This window comes from Rhinolophus hipposideros (genome assembly GCF_964194185.1).
Source record: "Rhinolophus hipposideros genome assembly, chromosome: 2".
Classification (NCBI taxonomy): Eukaryota; Metazoa; Chordata; class Mammalia; order Chiroptera; family Rhinolophidae; genus Rhinolophus; species Rhinolophus hipposideros.
In genome coordinates this window covers 50,491,308-50,515,997 of record NC_138048.1, presented here as the reverse complement: position 1 = coordinate 50,515,997, position 24,690 = coordinate 50,491,308, and the positions used below count along the sequence as shown (strand labels likewise).

At 40.8% G+C, this 24,690-nt stretch overlaps 1 protein-coding gene across 3 annotated transcripts in view; it reads left to right on the top strand.

The window, feature by feature from the left end:
* The window catches only part of HEG1 (heart development protein with EGF like domains 1), a 94,615-nt gene extending 80,746 nt beyond the window's left edge, over positions 1–13,869 (top strand). For 2 of the 3 annotated variants that reach the window (XM_081068745.1, XM_081068744.1), the window contains exons 16-18: positions 2,120–2,207; positions 6,549–6,723; positions 8,768–13,869. In XM_081068745.1, coding sequence (XP_080924871.1) covers positions 2,120–2,207; positions 6,549–6,723; positions 8,768–8,917 — 413 coding nt within the window. In that variant the 3' untranslated portion in view covers positions 8,918–13,869. The remainder of the gene's footprint in view (positions 1–2,119; positions 2,208–6,548; positions 6,724–8,767) is intronic. The other variant, XM_081068746.1, reaches the window with a different exon arrangement.
* The last annotated feature ends 10,821 nt before the right edge of the window (positions 13,870–24,690 follow it).

The following is a 24,690-nucleotide window of genomic DNA, read 5'->3' as shown; positions in this document are numbered from 1 at the left end:
CTTCTAACCTGAGTGCTCACTTTTGCTGAAAGTGAGATAAACTGAATTTGGTGTGGAGGGATAAGCAGGAGCTAGACTTTGGTCTCTAGGAACAAAGGGGGCCATTATAGCTTCTTCCTTCCTTCCTTCTTTCCTTCCTTCCTTCCTTCCTTCCTTCCTTCCTTCCTTCCTTCCTTCCTTCCTTCCTTCCTTCCTTTCTGAAATATAGAAAAATACATTTCAGTGTAGGTTTTTATAAAGCAGGTAAATGGCACAATCAGATTTGTGTGTTTTTTAATGAGTAGGCAAGACTGGGCTCAGGAAGATGAGTTAGGAAGCAATTGGCAGTTGTCTGAAGAGTTGACAGTAGTTTAGGGTGATGTTGGTGGAGACGAGGAAAAGTCAACAAATTCAAGAGTTGTCTTTTGTCTTTACTTTGTTAAAAGTGAAGCTTGAATACATATGTCAGGAGGTGAGGGAGAGAATTACCTCATTCCATGGTTTGGCAAGAAACTATTCCATGGTTTCTTGTGTATCTTATGGTTTTCGAGATAGTCAGGCTTTTGTGCTCTTTATTTAAATAAAGGAGAGGTGAATGGTTGCTTGTTTTTACTTTTATCTCAGTCCGCTCACTCTCAGCTCTGTGCATTATCCTTTGACTTCACCTGAATCCTTAGGGAGCATGGTTCCATCCTAATTTATTATAGAAAATATGCTTGTTGACCCTTTGTTTCATCCTGGACCTTATAACCCAAGAAGACAATTTTGTTATATTTCCACAACAACGAAAAATTAATCTGAATATTTAATAGGCCTTATTGAAAATGATTTACCCAGAAATATACAGGTATAAAACTAATCAATTAAAATTGTAATATTGTTTATTATATGTGGTATGTACCTGCTTATGTGATCGCTAATTTGGGGGTAATTAACTTCAATTTGTATGTATCGAGGAGACTACTCAGTGCCTAGCATGGTTTATGCAGTGATTCCCTCAGCCTATTGCTAACTGACCAGTAATAGTTCTTATAAAACTGGGGAGTCTAAGCCAGGGTCACCTGCTTTATATTTTATCAAGAACCTAAAACGAAATCAAGAATTTTATATTTACTCTCACCATCAATTCAAAAATTTAAAACACAGTTAACACCCAAAGGTGGGAAGTAGCCAAGAAAAGATTCTCTATTTTCTCCATAGTTTTTAAAAACCAACTTTACTGGAGGCATAATTTACACATAGTAAAATGCACATATTAAGTGAGAAAAAAAATACAAAAGAGTCTTAGAAGATAGAATACTGATTGAAAACCAACAAATTTAGTTTTAGAAAAGTTCATACATCTTTATTTTTCTCTTTTTACCATGGATTGGTGAAAATGTCATCAGGGCTGGTCTGAAGTACATGTTGAGAACCACCGTTCTAGAAGTGTCTGAGAAAGAACTTTTCTCAAAACAGTGTGGGGAAAGAAAAATAATATTCCTCCTACCCTTCTACTTTCTTGGCTGACACCCTCCCCCTGAGCCCTCCCCCCACCCACACACATACCTCTCTATAATATACATTAACAAGAGGGAAAAAATTACACATGTACACATGGGAGTCCCACAAAGATGAGACTCAAAAGGCAACCGGATGACTGAGTCTAATACACCTTCTTGAGCTAAGGAAAGGCCTAGGGGTCTGGGGCTTCAGAGGGGGGAAGGTAATTCATGGGAGAGTGACAAGAGGAAATGTTTGGTACACAATGGCTTCCCTGCCATGTAGTAGGTAAGTCTGTCAGGTGAAAAAGTTATCTCTGGTAATAGCTTTATTCCTGATATAGGCCACCTTTCTAATGTAAGTCTTCTTTACAAAAGGGTAAGTAACACTCAGTTTTCAGATCTCTGCTGTAGCTGCAGTTTCTTGAAAATAATAAATATGCCTAAGAGGCATATTTTGGGGTGGCAAATTCTGCTACCCTCTGACAGAAAATACAGAGCTAATCCTGACTAAGGGGCTATTGCTGGGAGCCCAGAAAGTGAAGTCATCAGCTGTGGCATGGAGGTAGCTGTGGGGTGGGGAGGAGAACCATTTTTTTGTATTCATTTATTCATTCATTACCTCTTACCAATCTACTTCTTTTTTTTAACATGTTTAGCCTATCAGCTTATCACCGTGGTGATTGCAGCGGCCGGCGGTGGGCTTCTGCTTATCCTAGGCATTGCACTGATTGTTACATGTTGCCGGTGAGTAATGGAGTTCACATTCTAATTCACTTTCTTTGCGTGTGCTATGCAAGGGCCAATTTTTACTCTTAAAAAATCTTTGGGGTGGTTTACAATATTAAATCATAACATATGACCGAACCATTAAAAAAAGGAGAAAGGGAAATTCATGATAGGTAGTGCCATTGGAGGAAAGGAAAAGAGAGCAAATGGGACTTTTTCTTTACTAAAAAGGAATAACCAAAAGTACAAGCAACAAAAGACGTAGATTGGACTGTATCAAAATGAAAAACTGCTATGTAGGGAAGGAAATTATTTTCCTTTACCCTTCTAGGTTATTTGGCTGGTCTGATAATCAAATTAACAGAAGACAGATTAATGGGAGAAAAACAAATTTAATTACATATGGGGAGGGTATAAAAATATGAAACCCACAGGCAATCAGGCATTTGAGGATTAATGTGCCCTCCTGAGCTAAGGAGAAGGGGGTAGGAGTCTAGGACTTCAAAGGGGAGGAAGACAACTGACAGGAAGATGAGAACAGCAAACATTTTGGCAAACAAATGTTTGCCATGCCATGCAGAGGCAATGGGACACAGAGAGGAATTTGATCCCCAGGCCCTGCTGAGCTTCCCCACAGCTCACCACCCCTAGTCATACTCTTTGTAGTTATCTGGTGATAGCTCTCTTCCTGGACCAGGCCCTCATCTAAATTCTTTTAGGCAGTTAGGGGGGAGGTAGAAAAAGCTCTTCCTGAGTCTTTTGGCCTGATTGTCTTCAGTCAAAATAGCCCACATGCTAAAGTGGCACATTCTGGGGAGACTTGTTCTGAACCCTTTCAGCTTCAAAAATCGCTCTCAAGAAAATGAAAAGACAACCCCCAGAATGGGAGAAAGTATTTGCAAGTCATATGTCTAATAAGGGACTTGTATCTAGAATATATAAAGAATTCTTACAACTCAATAATAAAAAGGCAACCCAATTTAAAAATGGGCAAAGGCCCTGAACAGACATTTCTCCAAAGAAGACGCACATGTGGCCAATAACCACGGGAAAGAATGCTCAGTATCATTAGCCGTCAGGGAAATGCACTCAAAGCCGCCATGAGCTGCTGCAAGGATGACTATTTAAGAAAACAAACGGGAAATTACAAGTGTTGGTGTGAGGATGTGGGAAAAATTAGAACACTCATACAGTGCTGTGGAAATGTAAAATGAGACAAGCACTTTAAAGCTGTCTGGCAGTTCCTCGGGGAGTTAAACACGGAGTGGCCATTTGACCTGGCACTTAGCACTTCCACTTTTAGATATACACCGAGGGTGGCAAAAAAAATGTATACAAGTGGACAGTTTGGTCACTGTTGCTCAAGCAGTAGTTCGCTATAACCAGAAGTGTCTGAATGCTGATGATAACCACTTTGAGCACCTCTTGTAATTGCAGAAGTCACACGTGACTTGCATTCATCTTTTGTTATTGGTATATATTCAGTATTACAATTTTAATACAGTTTTCCTTTCTTAAAATGTGTATACCTTTTTTTGGCACCCTGTATGTGCGTGTGTGTGTGTGTGTGTGTGTGTGTGTGTGTACTGTGTTTCCCCGAAAATAAGGCCTAGCTGGACAATCAGCTGTAATGCATCTTTTGGAGCAAAAATTAATATAAGACCTGGTCTTATTTTACTATAATATGAGACTGGGTCTTATGTGATATATGATATGACATGACATGATATGATATGATACCCGGTCTTATATATTATATAATATATGTTATATATTATATACATCTTATATATTATATAAGACCGGGTAGCCTGGTACAAGGCTGGTAATTTTGCTCCAAAAGACGCATTAGAGCTGATTGTCCAGCTAGGTCTTATTTTAGGGGAAACATGATATATATACATATATATATATATGTATATATCAAGAAAAATGAAAACTTATGTCCACACAGAAACATGTACATGAACGTTCATAGTAACATTTTTCATAATAGCCAAGAGGTGAAAATAATCCTGATGTCCATCAACTGATGAATAAACAAAATATGATATATCCATGCAATGGATTATTATTCAGCCATAAAAAGGAATGAAATACTATACTTGCTATAATGTGCATGAGCCTTGAAAATATTATGCTGCAAATTAAAAAGCCAGTCACAAAAGACCCCCTATTATATGATTCCATTTATTTGAAATGTCCCAAATAGGCAAATCTAATAGAGACAGAAAGTACATGAGTGGTTGCCCAGGGCTGGGTGGGCAGGGAGAGAATTGGGAAGTAATGGCTAAGGAGTACAGTGTTTCTTTTTTGGGAGATGAAACTGTTCTAAAATTGATAGTGATCATAGTTGCACTAAAAACCACTGATAATACTGAAAACCATTTAAATATACTAAATATATAAAATATATAAAAATATATAAAAACACTTTAAATGGGCCAATTAAGAAACAAACAAACAAAGATGAAAGGGTTACCTGAAATATTTGAGCAGTTAGAGGTTGTAGCTGACACGTGGGATGAACAGAAACTCAGCAAGTATGCTTGGCTCTGGCTTCCTGGCAGCCAGTGGGATTGGGTTTCTACTGGAAAAGGAAGGGAAAGGACAGAGTTGGTCTCTTTTCTCGGATTATCTATACAGATAAGGGAACATTATGACCTTTGATTTAGATGGTAATAAATGGCAGGAATTATCCTGAGATAACAGATGGAGGAAATGTACCAAAATAGCAAGATACCTTTTGACCATTGACATGAAGGACATTTTGTGATATCCACTATCTCCAGTAAGGCTGCAGAGAGGACTGCCCATTCAGGAATGCAGGCCTCCTGGTACAGCCTTTGTGTGTCATTTACAAACTTCCCACCACATGATCGAAGGTAAAGTACTTGAGTGGAAACAAAAGTCTGGGTATGAGATCAGGAGCTGCAGAGATAAAACCTAAGTGCTCAAGGAGACATAAGCCTTATATTTGCTAAGTGTCCTCTATCAGGTAGTGAGGTAGTGTAGCCATTTGGGGAAGAAGACTGCGGCCCTTGGTCACTGGGAAGGGAAGGTAGTTAGTTGTAAATGAATGAGTCATAGTTTGTCCCCGTCCTCCAGGGACAAAACAATGGCAGGTCTGTTCTGAACTGGGAAGGGACTATGCCTAAGCCACATGTTAGACGTTTGGTTTTGTGACCCGGAGTTATGTCATGCTTTCCCCAGAAAGTTTACATATAGGAAAATGAGGCAGAAGGAAGAAACTTCAGATTGATCTTAACTAGGGCAAATATAACTAAAAATATCTGATACGAGGCCCATTAGATAGGCAAATAACACATAGACTAACAATTTTTAGTCAATGAACTCGCACAAGTAGAGGACTTGTCCCAGGGTTTCCCTGACCCACTTAAATGAGAATACGTATGGGTTGTAAATAGGTCGGCTTTTTTGCAAACAAAATATCCTATTTGTATGGTTTCTGAATTAGCTTCATGTAGTAAAATTGCACTATCTGAGGAGTTGGGAGGCCTGAATTCTAGTCCCAGCTTTTCTACCATGTTTCCCCAAAAATAAGATCTAGCCAGACAATCAGCTCTAATGCATCTTTTGGAGCAAAAATTAATATAAGACCCAGTCTTATTTTACCATAATGTAAAACTGGGTATGTAATATAATGTAATGTAATGTAAATGTAATGTAATGTAATGTAATGTAATATAATATAATAATATAATATAATATATTATATTATATAAATAATATAATATAATAATACAAAATATCGGGTCTTATATTAATTTTTGCTCCAAAAGACGCATTAGAGCTGATTGTCCGGCTAGGTCTTATTTTCGCGGAAACACGGTAATAGCAAAATGTGGCCCCAGGAACAAGTTGCATCTCTTCACAAAGCCAGAGTGGCCCCATTTGCAGAGCTCCTGTTTTAGTCAATCTATGTGAGATCTAGGAGCACACATGTAAATTATGATGCTCAAGCTGGTATGGAACCACTGGACTAAAGGCCTGAAGGTCCTAAGGCCTTTCCTTTATGCCCCCAAGAAGCAGTGATCTCTGTCTCCCCAGAAGAGCCTAAGCCAACTCCATTGCTGGTATCTTTAAGAGGTCTGGTAACCTGGCCTCTTAGATTGGAAGATTTTTTTTCATCTTTTCTTGCACCTGATTGCATTTTTACTTGTTTTGGGCAAATACTAAAAATAACAACAACAATAATAACATCCCTCGGTGATGAAAGAAATATAATAGTAGCTTTAGGTCTAATTCATCTTGTAAAAGATTAGATGGTGCTTTCACAGATATCATTTCTTTACAGAATTTATTCATTTACATTTTCAAATATTTTTTACCCCACAGAAAGAATAAAAATGACATAAGCAAACTCATCTTCAAAAGTGGGGATTTTCAAATGTCCCCTTATGCTGAGTATCCCAAGAACCCTCGCTCACAAGAATGGGGCCGAGAAGCTATTGAGATGCATGAGAATGGAAGTACCAAAAACCTCCTCCAGATGACAGATGTGTATTACTCGGTGTGTATTCACACGTCCAGGGTGACCTCAGATTCCAGTTGCCTCTGAGAATTAAGGGATTCTGTTTTGTGGTAGTAGAAGCACTATAGCTAGTTAAGGGTTAAAAAGAACAACGGCCTAAACCTCTTGTTCGCATAGTTTAATATTCAATTCACTTATGATCTATTTTCATGGTATTTGTTTTGACATTGAGCTATAAAGGCTATTTCCACAGAGCACATTACTTTTATGGGGTTTTAGCAATAACCCTCTTGTTACTGAACTTCCCTATAAGTTATAGGATTGGAAACTGAATGCTAGAGAAAGGATTTAATGATATTTAGCACTTGGCTCTTTCATTTTTATCTCTTGTCTGTCATACTTTACCTCATGTGGTTGGTTAGATAGTTGTAACTGAGGGATTGGAGAAAGGTATAAAGAGAATACTTCAATGTCATCCTCAACCAGCACTTCCCAGAGGTTTACAAGCTTAGATACTCAATAGGTCTTTAATCATTTGCTGTGCCCTTCCCTGGACTGCATCACTTGGAAAGATGGGAGACTCCCCTGAATCTTTTCTTCTTCTGTCCCACATTAAATAATCCATGTCATATTCCGGTGCACTGCTCAGTTCATTTCACATTATACTATGTCAGTCATAAAGCAAACATATATGGGATATCTGAGCTGAAAAATAGACGTCAGGTGACTTCTCATGCCATGTGGGGCTGGTGGAGCTGTAGCAATAAAACATGAAACCTCGCCCCAGCAGGGACTTTAACAGCACTAGGTAATCCTGTGACCGAAACCACAACCCCTCTGTTTGCTGTGGGGATTAACCATGAGGGGTTAGACTTTGGATGGGAGGGGCAGGTTTCTTCATGCTAAGAAAGCTATTTTTTTGATGGTTTCTTTGAAAAATTTGAACCTGAATGAAGAACAAGAAGACACAGGGGAAAGATAAATGTAGACACAAACTTAGCTGTAGTCCAGATATTTCCATTGATATTTCTGCCTAAGAGGTTTGTTTTGCTGTCTGTCAGGAAAGCCCTTTTACTCTAATAACTGCAGCCATAATTAAGCAGGTGTCATTTCCGGGAGTGCCACACATTCACACTGTTTGCTAGGGTCTCCTCAGCCCCAGCGTGGCACGACAACATAGCAACAGACAGGCCTGCAGAGTCATAGGACCCAACTTCGCTGTGTTTCTATGGCGTTAAGAGTTGCCTTAAATAGATACAGTCAGGAACTTAAACTCTGTCTTTATTTCACAGATAGGTGTTCTGTAGAAGCAGAGCCTAAACTTATGGCATGAAGCTGTCACCTGAGTGAGAGTGCTGTCCCTCACACTGGTCTCACGTGTCCATTGGGCTTTCCTAGGATTCGTGTTTATTAAATGCAGTATCTCATGTTTTATTTCCGCCAGGCAAGCATTTTCCCCTGGTGGTCCTAAATAAGGGCCTCCTCAAAGTAGCCATGGCATTCCCAGGGAGCTTCTTCTGCGTATCAGCCAGGTAGTCACAACCCACTAGGCTGGAACCTGGTTAGAGAGACCTGAGAATCGCTGTCGGCCTCCTGCTTTGGGGTCCTAACTCCACATCCGATGGGGTCGTCCGACCTTTTGAAGGTTGGTCCCCTATTCATGGCTGGGACAGTCGAGTTCAGCTAAATGCCAGAGAGGATTGCTCTGGCATTTAGTGCTCCACAGAGAAAGATACTTTTTTAAAGGTCAAGCTAATCATCAGATATAATTCATCTTGATCATAATCAAGATAATCATTAACCCAGGTGTTTTCCTTTGTTGGTCGAAAATCACCCAGCTGCCCTTGATTAATGTTTTTTTTTAATCCCCTTTTAAAATATGGGCAAAGGTATCCCAGTTTCCATAAAGACACGGCCTAGGGGGTTCCTGACTTCTAGGTCAGACCTTGCTCTGCTATGTATAACTGCCTCCATTTTAGGTTTATTAAAATGTAGCGTTCTTTTGAAAAAAATAAAATAAACTATTACATTTTAAACCCACAAATAATAAATTGACTTTTTTTCTTTTCTCTTTGGCTACCAGCCCACAAGTGTAAGGAATCCTGAACTTGAACGAAATGGACTCTACCCGGCCTACACTGGATTGCCAGGATCACGGCATTCTTGCATTTTCCCGGGACAGTATAACCCATCTTTCATCAGTGATGAGAGCAGGAGGAGAGACTACTTTTAAGGGAGAAGACAGAGGGGCTCATTGCTCTGAGCGAGGGCTGGAGACCTCTGTTGCTCAGAGGACTGCACCGGGGGGCACCGCCGGCTGGCTGCTCCCAGGACTTGGGGAGCCACCCTGGAGTGGCAGGAGAAAGTGGGACAGGCGAGAGGGGCATGACCACCGTGGGCGGGGACAGATGGAACCTGTGGACATGACACTGCAGGCTGCTCATTCGTTACTGTGAATGTGAACATAGGCCAGTACCAGGAGCGTCTCTGAGGGACTGCAGCTTGGCCACTGGCTCCAGGGACCACGTCAGCTAGGGCAGATTGTTAGGCACCGTTGCAAGGACCCAGTTTTTCTCTTAGTTTGCACTTTAGTCAAATGGGTAGTGAGAGCTCCCTTTGGATGCTTTTCAAGACTGGTCCAGAAAGACCTCTTTTCCCCAGGCACTTCCATAGGCCTCAATTTGGTGAATCATTTACAGCAAAATCCTGGTTTTTTAGTTGTTTTCCTGTCAGTACCCATGTGCTAAACAACCTGAGTGGTTTGGAGAAGCTGTAGGTTAACTTAACAATATTTTAATATGTTTCTAGGTCGTCTAGTGCTACGGTTTCCAAGCCAACCTCCCAAAATGAAGAATTGAAATTTGTGAGTTACAGCACAGAACTCCCGTTTGTTTTTTTAGTCAGGGTGACACACTGATTTCAAAGTATGTTTTCCCATTGCCATTAAATCTCAGATAAGTCTGGGTCAGGGCAAAATAACTGCCATTTGGTGTGAGTCAGAGGCATCCAGCTGCCCCGTAGCGAGACCCAGCGAGCAGCAAGGGGCTCTAGTGCTGGGGCAGGCCCTGGACGAAGTTACAGAGCTGCAGGGGCTGGGGCACGGCATGGTGTCGGGGACTCGGATCTTCACCTTTGAGACAGAGGCTGCTACAGATGGAGTAGGAATGGAAAGCCGAGTGCAGGTTTGGTCTGAGCTGGTATTTCACCACTAAAGGGAAAGCAGCTGGTGTAGTTCCTACAGCTGACTGTGGTTAGAGGAGTAGGCTGAATACGCAAGCTCCATTTCCTGAAACACCAGGGCCTTGGGAAGCCGTGTGGATGCCTGCGGAAGACTAGAGCTGGGATGGAGCCTCATGTAAATCTGCTTACCTGCTAGTGCTGCATCCCTGCTTCAGTCCCTCATCTTGTCCATAAACTCGGTGTCAGCTTTTCAACCAATTGCTCAAAGCTATTTATTCGCTGAAGACATAACTTATTTTCACTCATCCAATAATTTGTGTCTTTCTACTACTACATAGTTCCCTCCAGAAACATGATTGTAATTCAAGTCAGCATTGGAGAACTAAAGACTCCTGGCCAGGTAGGGGGTTGAGAGTTTGCCTGTAGGAAGGAAATTCCACATGTCTTATTTATTATGCCTGTGACGTGGGTCCTGAGCGCGCAGCACATCCAGTGCTCAGTGTCTTTACCTGCTTCTTGTGGAACTGTGATTATTCTCGTCCCCTGCTTTTGAAGTATCCTAGTTTTGAATGAAGTGAACACAGAGAATTGTGTTCTCACCCTGTGACTTGCAGCTCAGTGGCACCCACATTTTTGGAAATGGGGTAATCTTTGGGGACAGTTCTGTCCTGGGCATGGTAGTTTCGTCAAGATTTTCTAATCTCTTCAGAATGTATCTAATGCTTATTCTTATGTAATCCTCATCCTGACAGTTGTAAATGCAAACTCCTCTATCCCGTGGTCTCCACAAGCCCTCACCCTTTGCAGCAGGTACACTAGTCAGGGGTGAGGCCTCTTAGTAGTTAAATTGCACTCATCTCATGAGATAGATACTAAAAGAATTCTGTTTTTGTCAGTGGATGCCAACTGAAAATTTCAGAGCATGTCCTTTTTGAAACCTTGGGTCTTGTATCTTTCTGCTAACCCGTTCAAACAGCCCTTTGCGCCTCATGGCCACACATCTACCTGGACACTTCCAGGCTCCTGCACTCAGCTCACCTGAGCCAACAGACTTGCTCCCTCCTGAGGTGGCCCAGCTTCCTGGCTCTTGATCAGATCCTTGCTCATCCCCAGGACCAGAGCCACAGTGGGGGTGCCATTCCCAGGCATATGCGTCTCCCCCCTTTAGCGGACATCACAGCTGACAGATCATCTCTGATATCAGTGCAAGAAGCCATAAGTTCCACAAAATGAAGTGTTCTGTCTCAGAGGCATTCTTGAGAAGAACCCCAAAGTCCAGAAAAGAATGTCCTGTGAGTTCCAAGGATGCTTTCCTGTGAATGGATATGAAGCATCCTTGTGTATATTGGATATGAAGCATCCTTGTGCATATTTCCTGTGCATATGAAGTAGATTAAGAATGTTGTTTTCTTTTACTGTGAAAAAAGCAGACACCCTGCAGGGCTGAGTTCACATAGTATCTGCAATTTCTAGAGGGCATGTGGGGGTAGGGAAGGTGCATCTCCAGAGTGTGAGGGTCGAAGGCATGAAAACAACGTGACTACGGCAATGACAACTGCCCACCCTGGGCGAGGAAGGGCGCGGCTGACTTGACGCCTGCTTGGGGTTACTCCCTCCAGCGGGGTCCTGCCTGGGCCCAGGGAAAACACCTGCTAGGACAGCCGCAGCCTCCGGACTGAAGTGTCAGGGCTGGGAGAAGTGGGAGGAAGGGGAAAATGACTCTTTACTGCCCAGGAGACACTTAAACTTCTAGAGGGGTGGACCCCATGCATCGGGTAGCATAGGGGGGGGGGGGCGGGTTTTGCTTAAGCTCCTAAACAAAAGGTCTTATTTCTCAAGTCTTTTCCTCTGTCCCACGAGCCAGCCCGGGGCATTAGAGACAACATAGGAAGTCTGAATGGTCCTAGCTAGCCCCTCCGGTGTTCCCATCATGGCCAGGCTCCCTGCAAGGTATTCGGCCTCACCACACCCCTTGTGAGGTGGGCACGAGAGTGCCTGTTTCTTACATATGGGAACCTTTAGAGAGGGTAAATGTCTTCCCTTGAAGAACCAGGATTCAAACCCTTCTGCCAGGCTTGCTCTTCCCACTGTACCTCCCTGCCTCCCCTTCCTGGTGATGCCTCACCATCCAGAGTACTTTAAATGTCAAAGAGGACGTGAGAGAGTGGGCTTAAAGTGTAAGTTAATTTTTATAAAGAATCTTAATATTATTAAGCAGTCACTAAACTAATGATATGAAGAGCAAAACATGTTGAATCCCTTTTTGAAAAAGTCCTTTCAGGTTTGTTGTGACACGTATTTCTTGGACACTTGTGGTCATCATGAACAAAATAGTGGCTGGCTCGTGCTTAGCAAGAAGCATATTGGTACGTGGCTTTGGGTGTAGGAGGTATAAGGTGATGACCTGGGTTTTTGACAAACAGCCAGACTTAGCCGTCCACCTGAGGGCCACTTTGCCTTTTTCCTGTGGTGAGGCCCTGGCTCCCACTTACTGGAATTACGGTTTTTTTAATGGTGTCAGAGTTGGGGAAATATCAGTTAAATATTGTAAATGCTGACAAATCTTCCTCCTTGGACAAAAGTTTATTTTCAGAAGCAGTTAAGTCATTTAGAGCCCAAATTGTGAGTGGATAGTGTAATCAAGCTGGCTGATAGCGTTTGGGGTCAAAAACTAAGATGTGATTATTAAGTTCTTGTAAAGGTAACGGTTCACGTAAGCCTAAAAGGGAGGGCAGCATCTTTGCAATAGAGGGCTCGATGGCTGCCCAAGAAAACGTCTTTGAAGGATGCTATTTGTGCAGATGTGAAAGTCCCAGAGCAGACATGGTAGGGGTGTCCTTTGCTCATGACTTTTGGAGACCTCTACTAATCCATCTTGCCCACCGATGAAGTGCCTGGGTGCCCTGTAGCTCTATGAACTTTGCCTGGAAAAGCTAGAATTGTATAGTCCAGTTGCTCCTGGCTTAGTTTAGCCTAACACACTCAAAACCTGGGTTTGACCCATACTTCTAAAATACTTAACACTGATTTCAAAACTAAAGCACTTTGGAGAGAGGGAGAATTTCCATATTTTGCATCTTGTTTAAGACTACCCGTAATGTCAGATTTTTTTTTTCCTATGTGGCAACTTTTGTGGGGATTAGAAGGGACATTCCATTTCCTTCTTGACAAAGCAGCATTCTGGGGTCTTCGTGTGCATTTTTGGAAACAGATACACAGTTTTGTAGAGTTGGTTTTTGAGTACTATACGTGTTCTTTTAAAATTTCCTCTCTTTTTGCGAATCTCTAGAGAAGGAAACTGGTTAAAATACTAGGAACATTAAAGTATTAAATGTCAGTTCATTTGTTGTGCTAAAGTATCTTTTCAATAACGTAACAATCCATCGTGTTTGGTGTAAACTGCTCACAGAAAAACTCGTGAAACCGAAAGGGACAACTTAGGTCTGAAAAGAGAGAAATCTTAGCCTGATTCTGTCCCGTTGGCATTTTTAAAGAGGACAGATTAGATTCTGGTTTTATCATTGTTTTGTGGACACGTCTAATGCACTTCAAGTGTAATCATTAGGTAGGAAGGATGGGACCACACAGGGATATGATGGATCCAGTCTACCTGCGAAACTAACCTAACTCACTTATCTTTCTGTATTACCTTGGCCTGTTTCTTTAAAAAAAAGATCTTTCATCATGGGTGGCTGTTAAGTTTTCTTAAGATTTGTGTTGCTGGATTTATGGTTAAATGAAGCATGCGGTTGGAATATGAACTTTCTGAGTTTTCACGTCTTGGATTTCTCTTTGCGAACCTTTAAACCTTAGCCCCTGATTGATTGTGTTAAATCCATTATGAGAATGTTATTTAAAGTTGTATTATAATTACAACCTCCACTAATTATTCAGTACTGTAGCAGCAAAGTATTATTTGTAAGAATTTGGTTATTTTTATACTTATCCACTATAAGTCTGGCGTTCTAGTCAGTAAAATAATGCAATAAAATAAATATCATTTTCATTGTGTGTTTTTCTTGTAAAAAAAAAAAAAGCAAACCAGACAGTGCAGCAGGTTATTTTTCATGAGGGCATCACTTAAATCATGGCCCTCTTTGCAGTGAACTCTTTACAGTGAACTCTTAATGTGGAAAATGTAGGGACTGAGTCATTGCTGTATCCTCAGTGCCCAGCACAGTGGGGAAATATACTTTTAATGATGGATGGATAGATGGATAGACAGATAGACCTAAATGATAAAAAGCCTAATTTAGGTATAACACCTGCTTTTGTTTACTTTTCTTTCTGTGGATTGAGAGCATAAATAACCAATTCAGACGCACAGTTTTTACCTATATGCCTCCCAATACCACTCCCTGCCAACACTTTACATCTTGGAAGAGAAAGAAAAGTAAGTGTATTTGTGCTTTGTGGCTGAGAGAATCTGTGGAACTTTAAGATGGTGGGCCAATGAATGTAGCTGCCTGACTAGATACCCACAATTTAACTGCATGTAATTGAACTAACTAGAATAGAAGCTGAGGTCATGGGCTGTGTCTTATAAGTATAGGATAACTTCTTTGAAGCTCCAAAGTCTGGCTTCAAAGTCCCCAAAGTGTTTTACATGTGGGGATCCAAAAAACATACAATTAAGTTCTGACAAGTTCTGATCATTAAGTTCCTGAACTTGTTGCAATGATGTTGCTAACCTTTTTTGGTATCAGAGGGATTGTTCATTATGAATTTGTACCAACTGGACAAACAGTTAACCAAGTTTACTGTTTGGAAGGGCTGAAAAGGCTGCATGAAAAAGTTAGACGACCTGAACTTTTCGCCAACAATTCATGGCTCTTGCATCACGACAATGCACCAGCTCACACCGCACTGTCTGTGAGGGAGTTTTTAGCCAGTAAACAAATAACCGTATTGGAACACCCTCCCTACTCACCTGATCTGGCCCCCCACCATGACTTCTTTCTTTACCCGAAGATAAAGGAAATACTGAAAGGAAGACATTTTGATGACATTCAGGACATCAAGGGAAATACCACGACAGCTCTGATGGCCATTCCAGAAAAAAAGAGTTCCAAAATTGCTTTGAAGGGTGGACTAAGCACTGGCGTCAGTGCATAGCTTCCCAAGGGGAGCACTTCAAAGGTGACTGTAGTGATATTCAGCAATGAAGAATGTAGCACTTTTTATAGGATGAGTTCGCGAACTTAATTGGCAGACCTCATACAGAAGATGCCAAAAAAAATGTATACACATTATAAGTAAGGAAAGAACTTAAAATTATGCTGATGGTAACCACTTTGAGCGCCTCATGTAATTACAGAAGTCAAACGTGAGTTGTGTTCATCTTTTATCGGTATATATTATTGCAATTTTAATACACTTTTTTCTTTGCTGAACATGTGTATACATTTTTTTGGCACCCTATGTATGTTAATAAGTTGCTTCCTTGGATGGCAGGGATGGATGAGCCTTTCAGATTGTGTCAGCTTTATGACAGAAACCTTGGCACTGGAGAGGCCAGTAGTGGCAGCTTGGGGCACAAAAGGAACCTTTTGGCAGATTAGATCAGGATTGTACTCATCAAACATCTCTGAACAGAGATAACCAGCGGCAATCTCCTCTCCTGACCTGGCCCCTCCCGCTCAGCTTTCCCAGCCCACCAGTTAATCCCCAACTGAGATCTTAACAGAACTGACCCATTTATTTTCCTGCCCAGCTCAGCCAGACATGAACATTACACAGAGATGCCAGGAATGAAGATATTTATGTTGATTTTTATTGACCTCCTAAAAACTTACAGCACCATCAGAAGGCCTGGGATCTGACAGCTGGTACAAGACACTTTCTAACAATTTCATGGTTGTTTTTCTCAGATTGTAACGTCAAGCCTGAGTCTGTTCAGCTCTCTGAGCCCCAGTATCCTGACCAGTGAAGTGGGGATAATAATTATTGTCTCCTAGAGTTGTGAGGATTAAAGGGGAGAATTCAAGTGAAAACACTCTGTAAACTACAAAGAAACGTAACGCATATTAGTTCTCTTCCATAAGGCCCTCCTATCACCAAAAGAAAGACAGATAACTGCAGGATTAATATGTCCATTTCAATGCTGATTAGCTAATTATTGGTCTTGACCTTGGACTTGATTCAAATTCTTGGAAATCAGGCATGTGATGATGGAAGGCAGAATTATCAGCAGTAGTTATTTACTTGGACATGAAGAGGAAAAAAATATGTCAAAAATGACCTTTAGCCTAAGAGGAAGTAGGGTATTCAGAATGTTTGAAAAGGGTGGCAGTAGGAGAAGGAAGATAGAGAAAAACCTCTCCAAATGAAGTGGATGTGTCCCAGTACATTCTTTGTGATAAGCAGTAGTACTAAAGGTAGAACTAATACAAGTGGAGAAGAGAGATGTCTCAGGACATTGGAAAGGAGACTTTGCTTTAAAAATATTAAATACAAATTAAAACAACACCAGGAAATTATAAAATAGAGAATCCCAGGATCTCAGGTTTGGAAGAGATCTTAGCCATCGTTTACTCCAACCACCTTTAAAAGTGCTTAAATTCCCTCTCATCTGAGTAGCTATCCCAGGAATAGAGAGCTTATTTGCTTTGAGGAAGCCCCCTACATATCTCAATAACTCCAAGTACTAGAAAGTTCTTTCTGACTTTCCTCCCAGTTATTTACCCCTTCTTGAGTGAGAATCCTTTTGGGAGGGGCAAGGAGATTGGAGGGGTGGAGGAACTGGATTTAGGTTACCAGGACAGATTTGAGCAAAGCTGAGCAGGAGAGAAGAGAGGTGAGGCTGGGGAGGAGGGTCTATACGAAGGCAGGTGAGCTCCAGGTGCAAAGAGACTCCAATGACAGAGAACACAGGTTCTGCTCTGGGTAAGCCACAAGCAACCTACCAGGGATACCTGAAAAATGTGTGAAGAGGATTGTTCCTGCCCACCTCTGTGACCTCCCCAGCTATCTTTTTAGGCATGGTGGGGGGAGGGCAGAGGCTGACAAGCAGTGGGACAGGGCAGATGGCCCTGGCCACTCATGCACACTTCCTGATTCATACCCCCACTTACTAGCTCTGTGACCTTGGACAAGTTATTTTTAATCTCTTTTTAATTCCTCAGATGTGATCATATAGAATCTACTTTTTAGAGTTGTCATGAGAATTAAATGAGTCGATATCTATAAAGCACACCAGTATTTTATATTTAGTAAGTGCTGTAAGTTTGTTAAACATAAAACATTCTGGAGTTCAAACTAAACGTATCATTGAACCATGACTTGGGTTTCACAATTTATGTGGCCGATTTCACATACTGCCCTGTTTCTCCTTCTCCTCTTTCTCCTCATTATATTGTTAGTATTATTATTATTATATTCCTGACAACCTCCTAAACTATGAAACAAGTTAATAATCACATTATAATGAGAGAGGCATCACAACAAAAGTTGCTAAGAGAGTAAAGTGTTTTTTTGTAACTATGTGAGATGATGGCTGTTAACTAAAATTATTGTAGTAATCATTTCACAATATGAACATGGCACACCATGATGTTGTACACCTAAAACTAATAGTGTCATATGTCAATTACATATGTGAAAAAAAGAAAAGCCAGGGTTTCCTGAAAGAAGCAGAAAGCGGGTGGTAAAGGATGAAAGGAGAGAACATCTGAAGTCGCTGGGACTATGGGAGGAAGCTGATTCAGACATGGGGCAGTAGTGAACAGAGGGTGAGAACAGAGGGTTTGTGGTAGCAGCAGTCCCCACATAAAATAATTTTACTTTAGCAGAGCTCAGCAGTGTCTATTAGAGCCAAGCAGGGGCCAACAGGTGGACCCAAAATTGCAGTTTTGTTTGGTATGTGGCACCAGATTGGGAGGGTACTGGCTGGAGTGACAGCCTGTGGGTTTGGCCTTAGAAGAGGGAAAGGCTGGGTGAAAATGAAGGGCTGACACAGATTACTATCTTTAATCCATACAATACCTAAAAATGTCATACACTTTAATTAGGACATTATGAAAAATTCCATTAAAATAATAGACAAAAACCATGAATAGAAGCTACAAATAACCTAACAAATATGTGGAGAGTGTCCAAACTCCTTAGTGGTCAAATCAGTGAAACTCTAAATACTACTGAGATACTCGGTTTTGTGGTTGTTGCTGTTGCTTTTAACCTACCAGAGTAGGGAAAAAGCCTGCTTTTTAAAAATGAAACTATTGTTTGCTGATGGATGAGAGGACCACTGTAGGGGTGGAAATTCCTGTCAATCTTTAAGAAGATAATTAGGCAATAATTTCTAGAAGCCTGAAAATTTCTACCCCTTGAATTAGTTATTCCACTCCCTGGAATTCATACTAAGGATATAATGCAAAACAACATATGAGAGAGGCACACTATTCTCACTCCCTCACCCCCTTAGTGCTTGTGTGCAAAGAACCAAGTCAGGTTAACCGTCAGGAATAATGGAACCTGGAGGCCATTAATATCCCGTGAGGCTCTCCGTCCCCCGATTGATACGCATCACAAGGCATGACAATAAAGTCAGCTTTCTCAGGCTACTTCCCTGCAGAGGCAGGTAAGTCCAAAGTACCTCCCCCCGCAACTTCATTGCTTTCGATTCCTACATTTCTATAATCCCTGTTTCTATTATTAGCTCCTTGGTTATCACCCACGAGGCTGTGAACTCCTCAAGGTCAGCCACCTGTTTTATAGTATTTATATATTTGTTTTGAATTGATCTCCACTCCCTTTTGCGAACACACAGTATGCCTAATAGATATTTGCGAACACAGATGCCTAATAGATATTTGTAAAATTATCTGTCAGTTCAGCTGCTCCCCCCTCTGTACTGTCACATTATCTACCCTCTTTAGTTTGTATGTTGGCTGGAGATCAAGATGATCTCTTCAGTTATTCTTAAATGTCCTGTGTGTGTGCCAACCAATTAACATTTCAGGGGTGCTATGTTTATTAATAGACTCTTTGTCACATACCTTAAATCAAGGTCCATGGCTCTCTGAGCCCTCAGCAATAACACTTCTATATTTCTTACTGATAAAGGGCTATGGTGATATGTGGGTAATAAAACATAGTGACAAGTCAGTTTACTCACAGAAAGTTAAAACTGCGATGGAGCTCAGAAAATGATGGCATCATTCAAACATCCCGATTCTACCTAGAAGGAAACTGAAGATTAGAGAGGGGCAATTTTCACAAGGTTACCTTCTGGTTCACGGAAGGGTTGGGATAAGAGTGCAGGATCTAGGCAACCAGTTTATTATGGTTACCAGGGCATGTAGTCATCAAAAGTATGTACAAAGGGCATGTGAGCCACAGCAGTGTAAGGGAGAGGACCAAGCCAGCACGGCCAGCCGTGCTGACAAGGCAGAGCTCCATAATGGAGGCGGAAGTCACTATGCCCCTGGGAGAAGGCCTGGTTGGAGAACATGGGCAGGGATGTGGGGCAGGCAGAGACCAGTGCTTGGATGAAATAGAAACAGTGTGGGGTGGTGAGTAGAGCATGGCCTTGGAGACCTGGAATTCAATCCCAGGGCTGTCTCAGATCCCCTTGTTACCTAACTTCTCTAAGAGTCAAATTTTTAGTCTGTAAAAATGTGCCCATAGAACTGACTTCTGAGGATGGAGTTAAAGGAGACAGTGGATATGTGGTAATATTTAACTCCGCACCAGGAAAGAGCTCTGGAAGATGGTGGTTTGTGATATCCTCGTGGAGGTCAAGTTGTGTGGTCCTTCTAGGAAGTTAAAGGTGAGCACCCATCCCTCTGTCAATCTTTAGGAGGCTTTTGGACAGGGATGAGCTCCAACCTTGGTGAAGACCTATCCCCATAGGGCTGACTACACTCTAGAACTGGGGTTGGCACCCTATGTCCCATTGGCCAAAGTCAGCCAGTTGCCTGTTTTTGTAGGACCCAAAAGCTGAGAGTGATTGTTACATTTTTAAATCACTGAAATAAAAAACAAGAATCATATTTTGTGCAAGGTGAAAATTATGTGGAATTCAAATTTCAGTGTCCACAAATGAAGTCGTATTGGAATACAGCCGCACTCACTTGTCTGCATATTGTCTGTGGCTGCTGTCGTGCTACAATAGCAGAGGTGAGTAGTCGGGACAGAGATTGTACATGCCATTGTCATCACTTCACACGGGTGTTCAGCACATTACTCAATAGTATTTCAAATGCCCCGTGCACGGTCATGCCATGACATTTTTGTTTCCTTTTTCAAATTACTAATGTGAATTTTTTTAAACTACCATGTCAAAATAAGGAGAGAAAAATGGACTTCAAATGTCATGACTTTAAATCACAGTAGGGATTATTTTGGAGAACGGATGGTTTTATCAAATTAGGTGGTACAGCATTATTTATTATTCAGTGACCCTGTAGGTGGCATAAAATAATAGATTATGTTAATATTACCAGACTAAGGACATATCGCAATATTCCCAACTCACTGAAAAGCAATCATCAGAAAACAATTTTTGTTTTTTAACGGAATATCTCATCCCAGCTGAATTTCTTCATAAAATTAACAAAAACAAGGCTGCCATCAAAGCAAGTTTCCCAGTGGCTCATTTGTTAGCCAAGCAAGGAAAGTCATTTAGGGATGAGTTCATTACATTGTGATTGACTGAAGCAGCCAAAGAAACGTGTCCAGAGGAAAGAAACTTGCTTAAGGCTATTTCAGCAAGAACAGTTGCTCAGAGAGTTGAGAACATTGGGAACAGTATCAATAGTCAATTAATAAGCAAGACAAATATTTTGAGCAGTTGCCCTTGGCTTTTGATCAGTTGATAAATGTTACCAATACTACTCAGTCAGTGACAAGTTTGAAGTGACGGTAGAGGTAGCCTCTATAAATAGCCTCTGTGGACCAACTATAATGAAGAATATTTTCAAAATGAAATCATACACGTTAAAGGAGTGCGTTGTATGATATGTGAATTAAATTCAATAAAGATTAAATCTCTTTTTTAAAAAAAACTATTTTCAAACAAGTTGAGAAAACATTATTTCAGTATAAACTGAAGTAGAATCTGCTAAGATATGTTACAAATGGAGGTGGTAGAAATATGTGTGGAGCAGGGAAAGCTATAGCTGCATTCATTGACAAAGCTTGTGAAAACATTAGGCATTTTAAAGCTTATTCACTGTATTAGTCATGAGTAAGTATTCTGTGTAAAATATTTGAAAATATCATGTGTTATGGAACCAGTAGTGTCACAGTGAACTTCATTCACTATCAGTGAACTTAACCATCATTGGTTCTGTGAACTTTTGTCAGATATAGAAGCTAATATCCTGACTTACCCTACTACAAGGCACTTTGATGGCTTAGTAGTAGTAAAGTTTTATTTCAAGTTTTTGAACACAGGGCTGAAATTAAAATCTTTCTGAAGATTTTAGAAGAACTATTATTATCAAACAAGAATGGCTTTTGAATCTTTTGCTGAATACTTGATAATGCTTCTTAAAGAATTAAACTTATAATTACAAGGCAAAACAGCACTTACATGCAAATTTTATACTGTGGTAAAGTCATTTTAACAGCTAATGTTTTGTATATCCCAAGTAATGCCAAGCTGCTTTCTATACTTTCCATGTGGTCACAAGTTAAAAGGAGAAACAAGATCCTCCTTCCCACATAAATTTGCAGCAGACATATATTCTGAATAGTTCCAGCAGTGCTTTTTGGACTTTAATGCAAATGTGAAGAAAATTTCTGTATTTCAAAATACTTTTTACTAAGCAATTGAGAAGCATCTACTTAACTTTCAACTGAAAGTGATAAATTTGCATTGTAATGGTATCTAAAACGTATCTACCCATAGAAGAATCTCATAGAATTTAAGAACGGCCTTCCAAGCAACGAATATACTTAATTAAAATTATATACTCATGGACTAATAGCAGCGTTTGGCAGTACCTATCTGTGTTGAAAGACATTTTCAAAGATGACATACATAAAATTTTATTATAAATTAGCATTACAGTTGAATATTTGTAATCAGTTTTGATAGGAAACCTAATTTTGAACTGCAATTAAACAAACTAATATCCCCCCTCCAAGAAATAATTCTATTCTTCCATTGGTAAAGCAGTATTACCAAAAATTGTGCTCACTTATTATATTTTAAATTTCACCAATAATTTTTTTGGAAATTTGTTTTTTTTCTTGTTATATAAATGTGTGCATAATATCCTCAATTTTGCCTCTTTCCCCACATAGCCTAAAATATTTACTATCTAGCTCTTTATAGAAAAAGGTTTGCTGACTATGATATAAGTCACAGCACTATCTATGCTTTGGTTCCTAGTTATAATATGGATATTATAATAGTAAATCTACTTCATGTTTTTGAGTTAATAATTGTAAAGCGTGTAGAATGGTGACACATGGTATGCGCTTTCTATTTCTATTTTTTTATTTTTTTAAGATTTTATTGGGGAAGGGGAACAGGACTTTATTGGGGAACAGTGTGTATTTCCAGGACTTTTTCCAAATCAAGTTGTTGTACTTTCAATCTTAGTTGTGGAGGGCGCAGCTCAGCTCCAGGTCCAGTTGCCCTTGTTTTTGCAGGGGGCGCAGCCCACCATTCCTTGCTGGAGTCCAACCAGCAACCTTGTGGTTGAGAGCCGGAGCTCCAACCACCTGAGCCATCTGGCCACCCGGGAGCTGAGCGGCAGTTCATTGACTTCATTCTAGTTGCAGAGGGTGCGGCTCGCAGGCCCATGTGGGAATCAAGCCGGCAGCCCCATTGCCCAGAGCTCACGCTCTAAACAATTGAGCCACCCATCCACCCCGGTATGTGCTTTTTAAATGTAAGTTGTTATTAATATTAATAATGACATTTCTTTTTTTTATTTATTGGGGTGACAATTGTTAGTGAAATTACATAGATTACAGGTATACAATTCTGTATTACATCATCTATAAACCCCATTGTGTGTTCACCACCCAGAGTCAGTTCTCCTTCCATCACCATATATTTGATCCCCTTTACCCTCATCTCCCTCCCCCCACCCCCAATAACTACATTTCTATAGCTCTTCTGAATTATACAGAGTTGTGGTTATTACAAAAGTTTCTGTGTGGGCATAGAGAGAGGCCTCTGGTGAATAAAAATTTGCTTTAAGACAGTCTTCCCTAAAATTGCCCGGTGAAGTGTCCACCTAATCCTATCCCAGCTCACTATTTTTCAATTTGATTTTTTTGGTAGCAGCTTTATTGAGATGTAATTTACATACCATACAATTCACTCATTTAAATTCAGAGCATCACCACAACCCATTTTAGAACATTTCTATCATCCCAAAAAGAAACATATTTCTTAGCCATCATCCCCCAATCCTCTCACCTCTTCCTGGCCTTAGCAGCAACTAATCTATTTTCTGTCTCTATAGATTTGCCTATTCTGGACACTTAATATAAATGGAATCATACAACATGTGGTCTTTTGTGACTTGCTTGTTTCACGTAATGTTTTCAAGGTTCATCCATGTTATAGCATGTGTCAGAACTTCATTCATTTTTGTGGTGGAATAATATTCCATTGTACGGATAGACCATGTTCTGCTTATTCATTCATCAATTTATGGATACTGGGTTCTTTCTACCTTTTGGCTATTATGAATAATGAAAGTTCATGTACAAATTTTTGTGTGGATGTATTTTGTTTCTCTTAGGAATATACCTAGAAGTGGAATTGCTGGGCCGAATAGTAAGTCTACAGCTAAATTTTTGAGGAATTGCCAGACTGCCTTCCAAAGTGACTACACATTTTACATTTCCACCAGCAATATATGAGGGTTCTGATTTCTCCACATCCTTACCAACACTTGCCATTATCTGTCTTTTTTTCCCAATAGCCACCCTAGTAACTATAAAGTGATATCCAACTCATTTTTAATTCTCTTGGATGGAGAACTACCCTCCTCACCACTCCATGCTGGGGGCATGTGGGCACACCACCCTGGGAGCCCCAGCCCTGCAAGAGCACTAAGGTATTTTCAGCTAAAACTTAAGTTTTTCTCAGGGGAGAAAAGGAATCCAGAGATTGTGCCACATTGGTAATTAGTTTTTCAATTCACAAGCCCACACATTTACACCACCCTCTAAGAAGGCATTATTTAGAAACGTGGAATTATTTTTCAAGAGACTACAAATACTTACAGGGAAGATTATTACAAGGAATCTTGACTCAGCAGGAGCTAGGACAAGATCCTTCTAGAGAGTTCTGTACACCATTGCCTAGCCCCATCTCACACATTCCACCCTCCATCCCTGTGATTTCCAGAGACACTAAGAAGACTTCTGGGGAGAGGAGAGAGGGCCGCTGGGAGAGAAGTCTCCATCAAGAAAGGAGGAGTCTCTCTGAGGTTGCAGGCCCCACATCAGGTCAGGAGGTCAGAGAGGAGGGTGGTTTCTGTTCCTGCCAAGTGTGTCAGCTACTGCCCAGGGTGGAGCAGAGATTGGGATATTTGCCCCCAAAGAAAGGAAGCCAATCAAGGGCTGTTTATTGCATGCCTGCTGTGTGCTGGCCTCTGCTGGGTATTGTGCTTATTGGTGTACTTTGCCGAGAGTGTTTCAAGATGAGGTCTTCCCGTTATACCTACCCCCACCACTCTCAGAGTGTCCTTTGTAGTACTTTGCACAAAAGAGTTATCGCAGAAATGTTAATTTCAGTTCATTGCTACATTCCCAGAGCCTGGAACAGTGTCTGAGTATTGTAGATACTCTTAAGTATTTGGTGAATGAAGGAAAGAATCTAAACTCGACACTGGCTGGTGGAACCCAAGTATA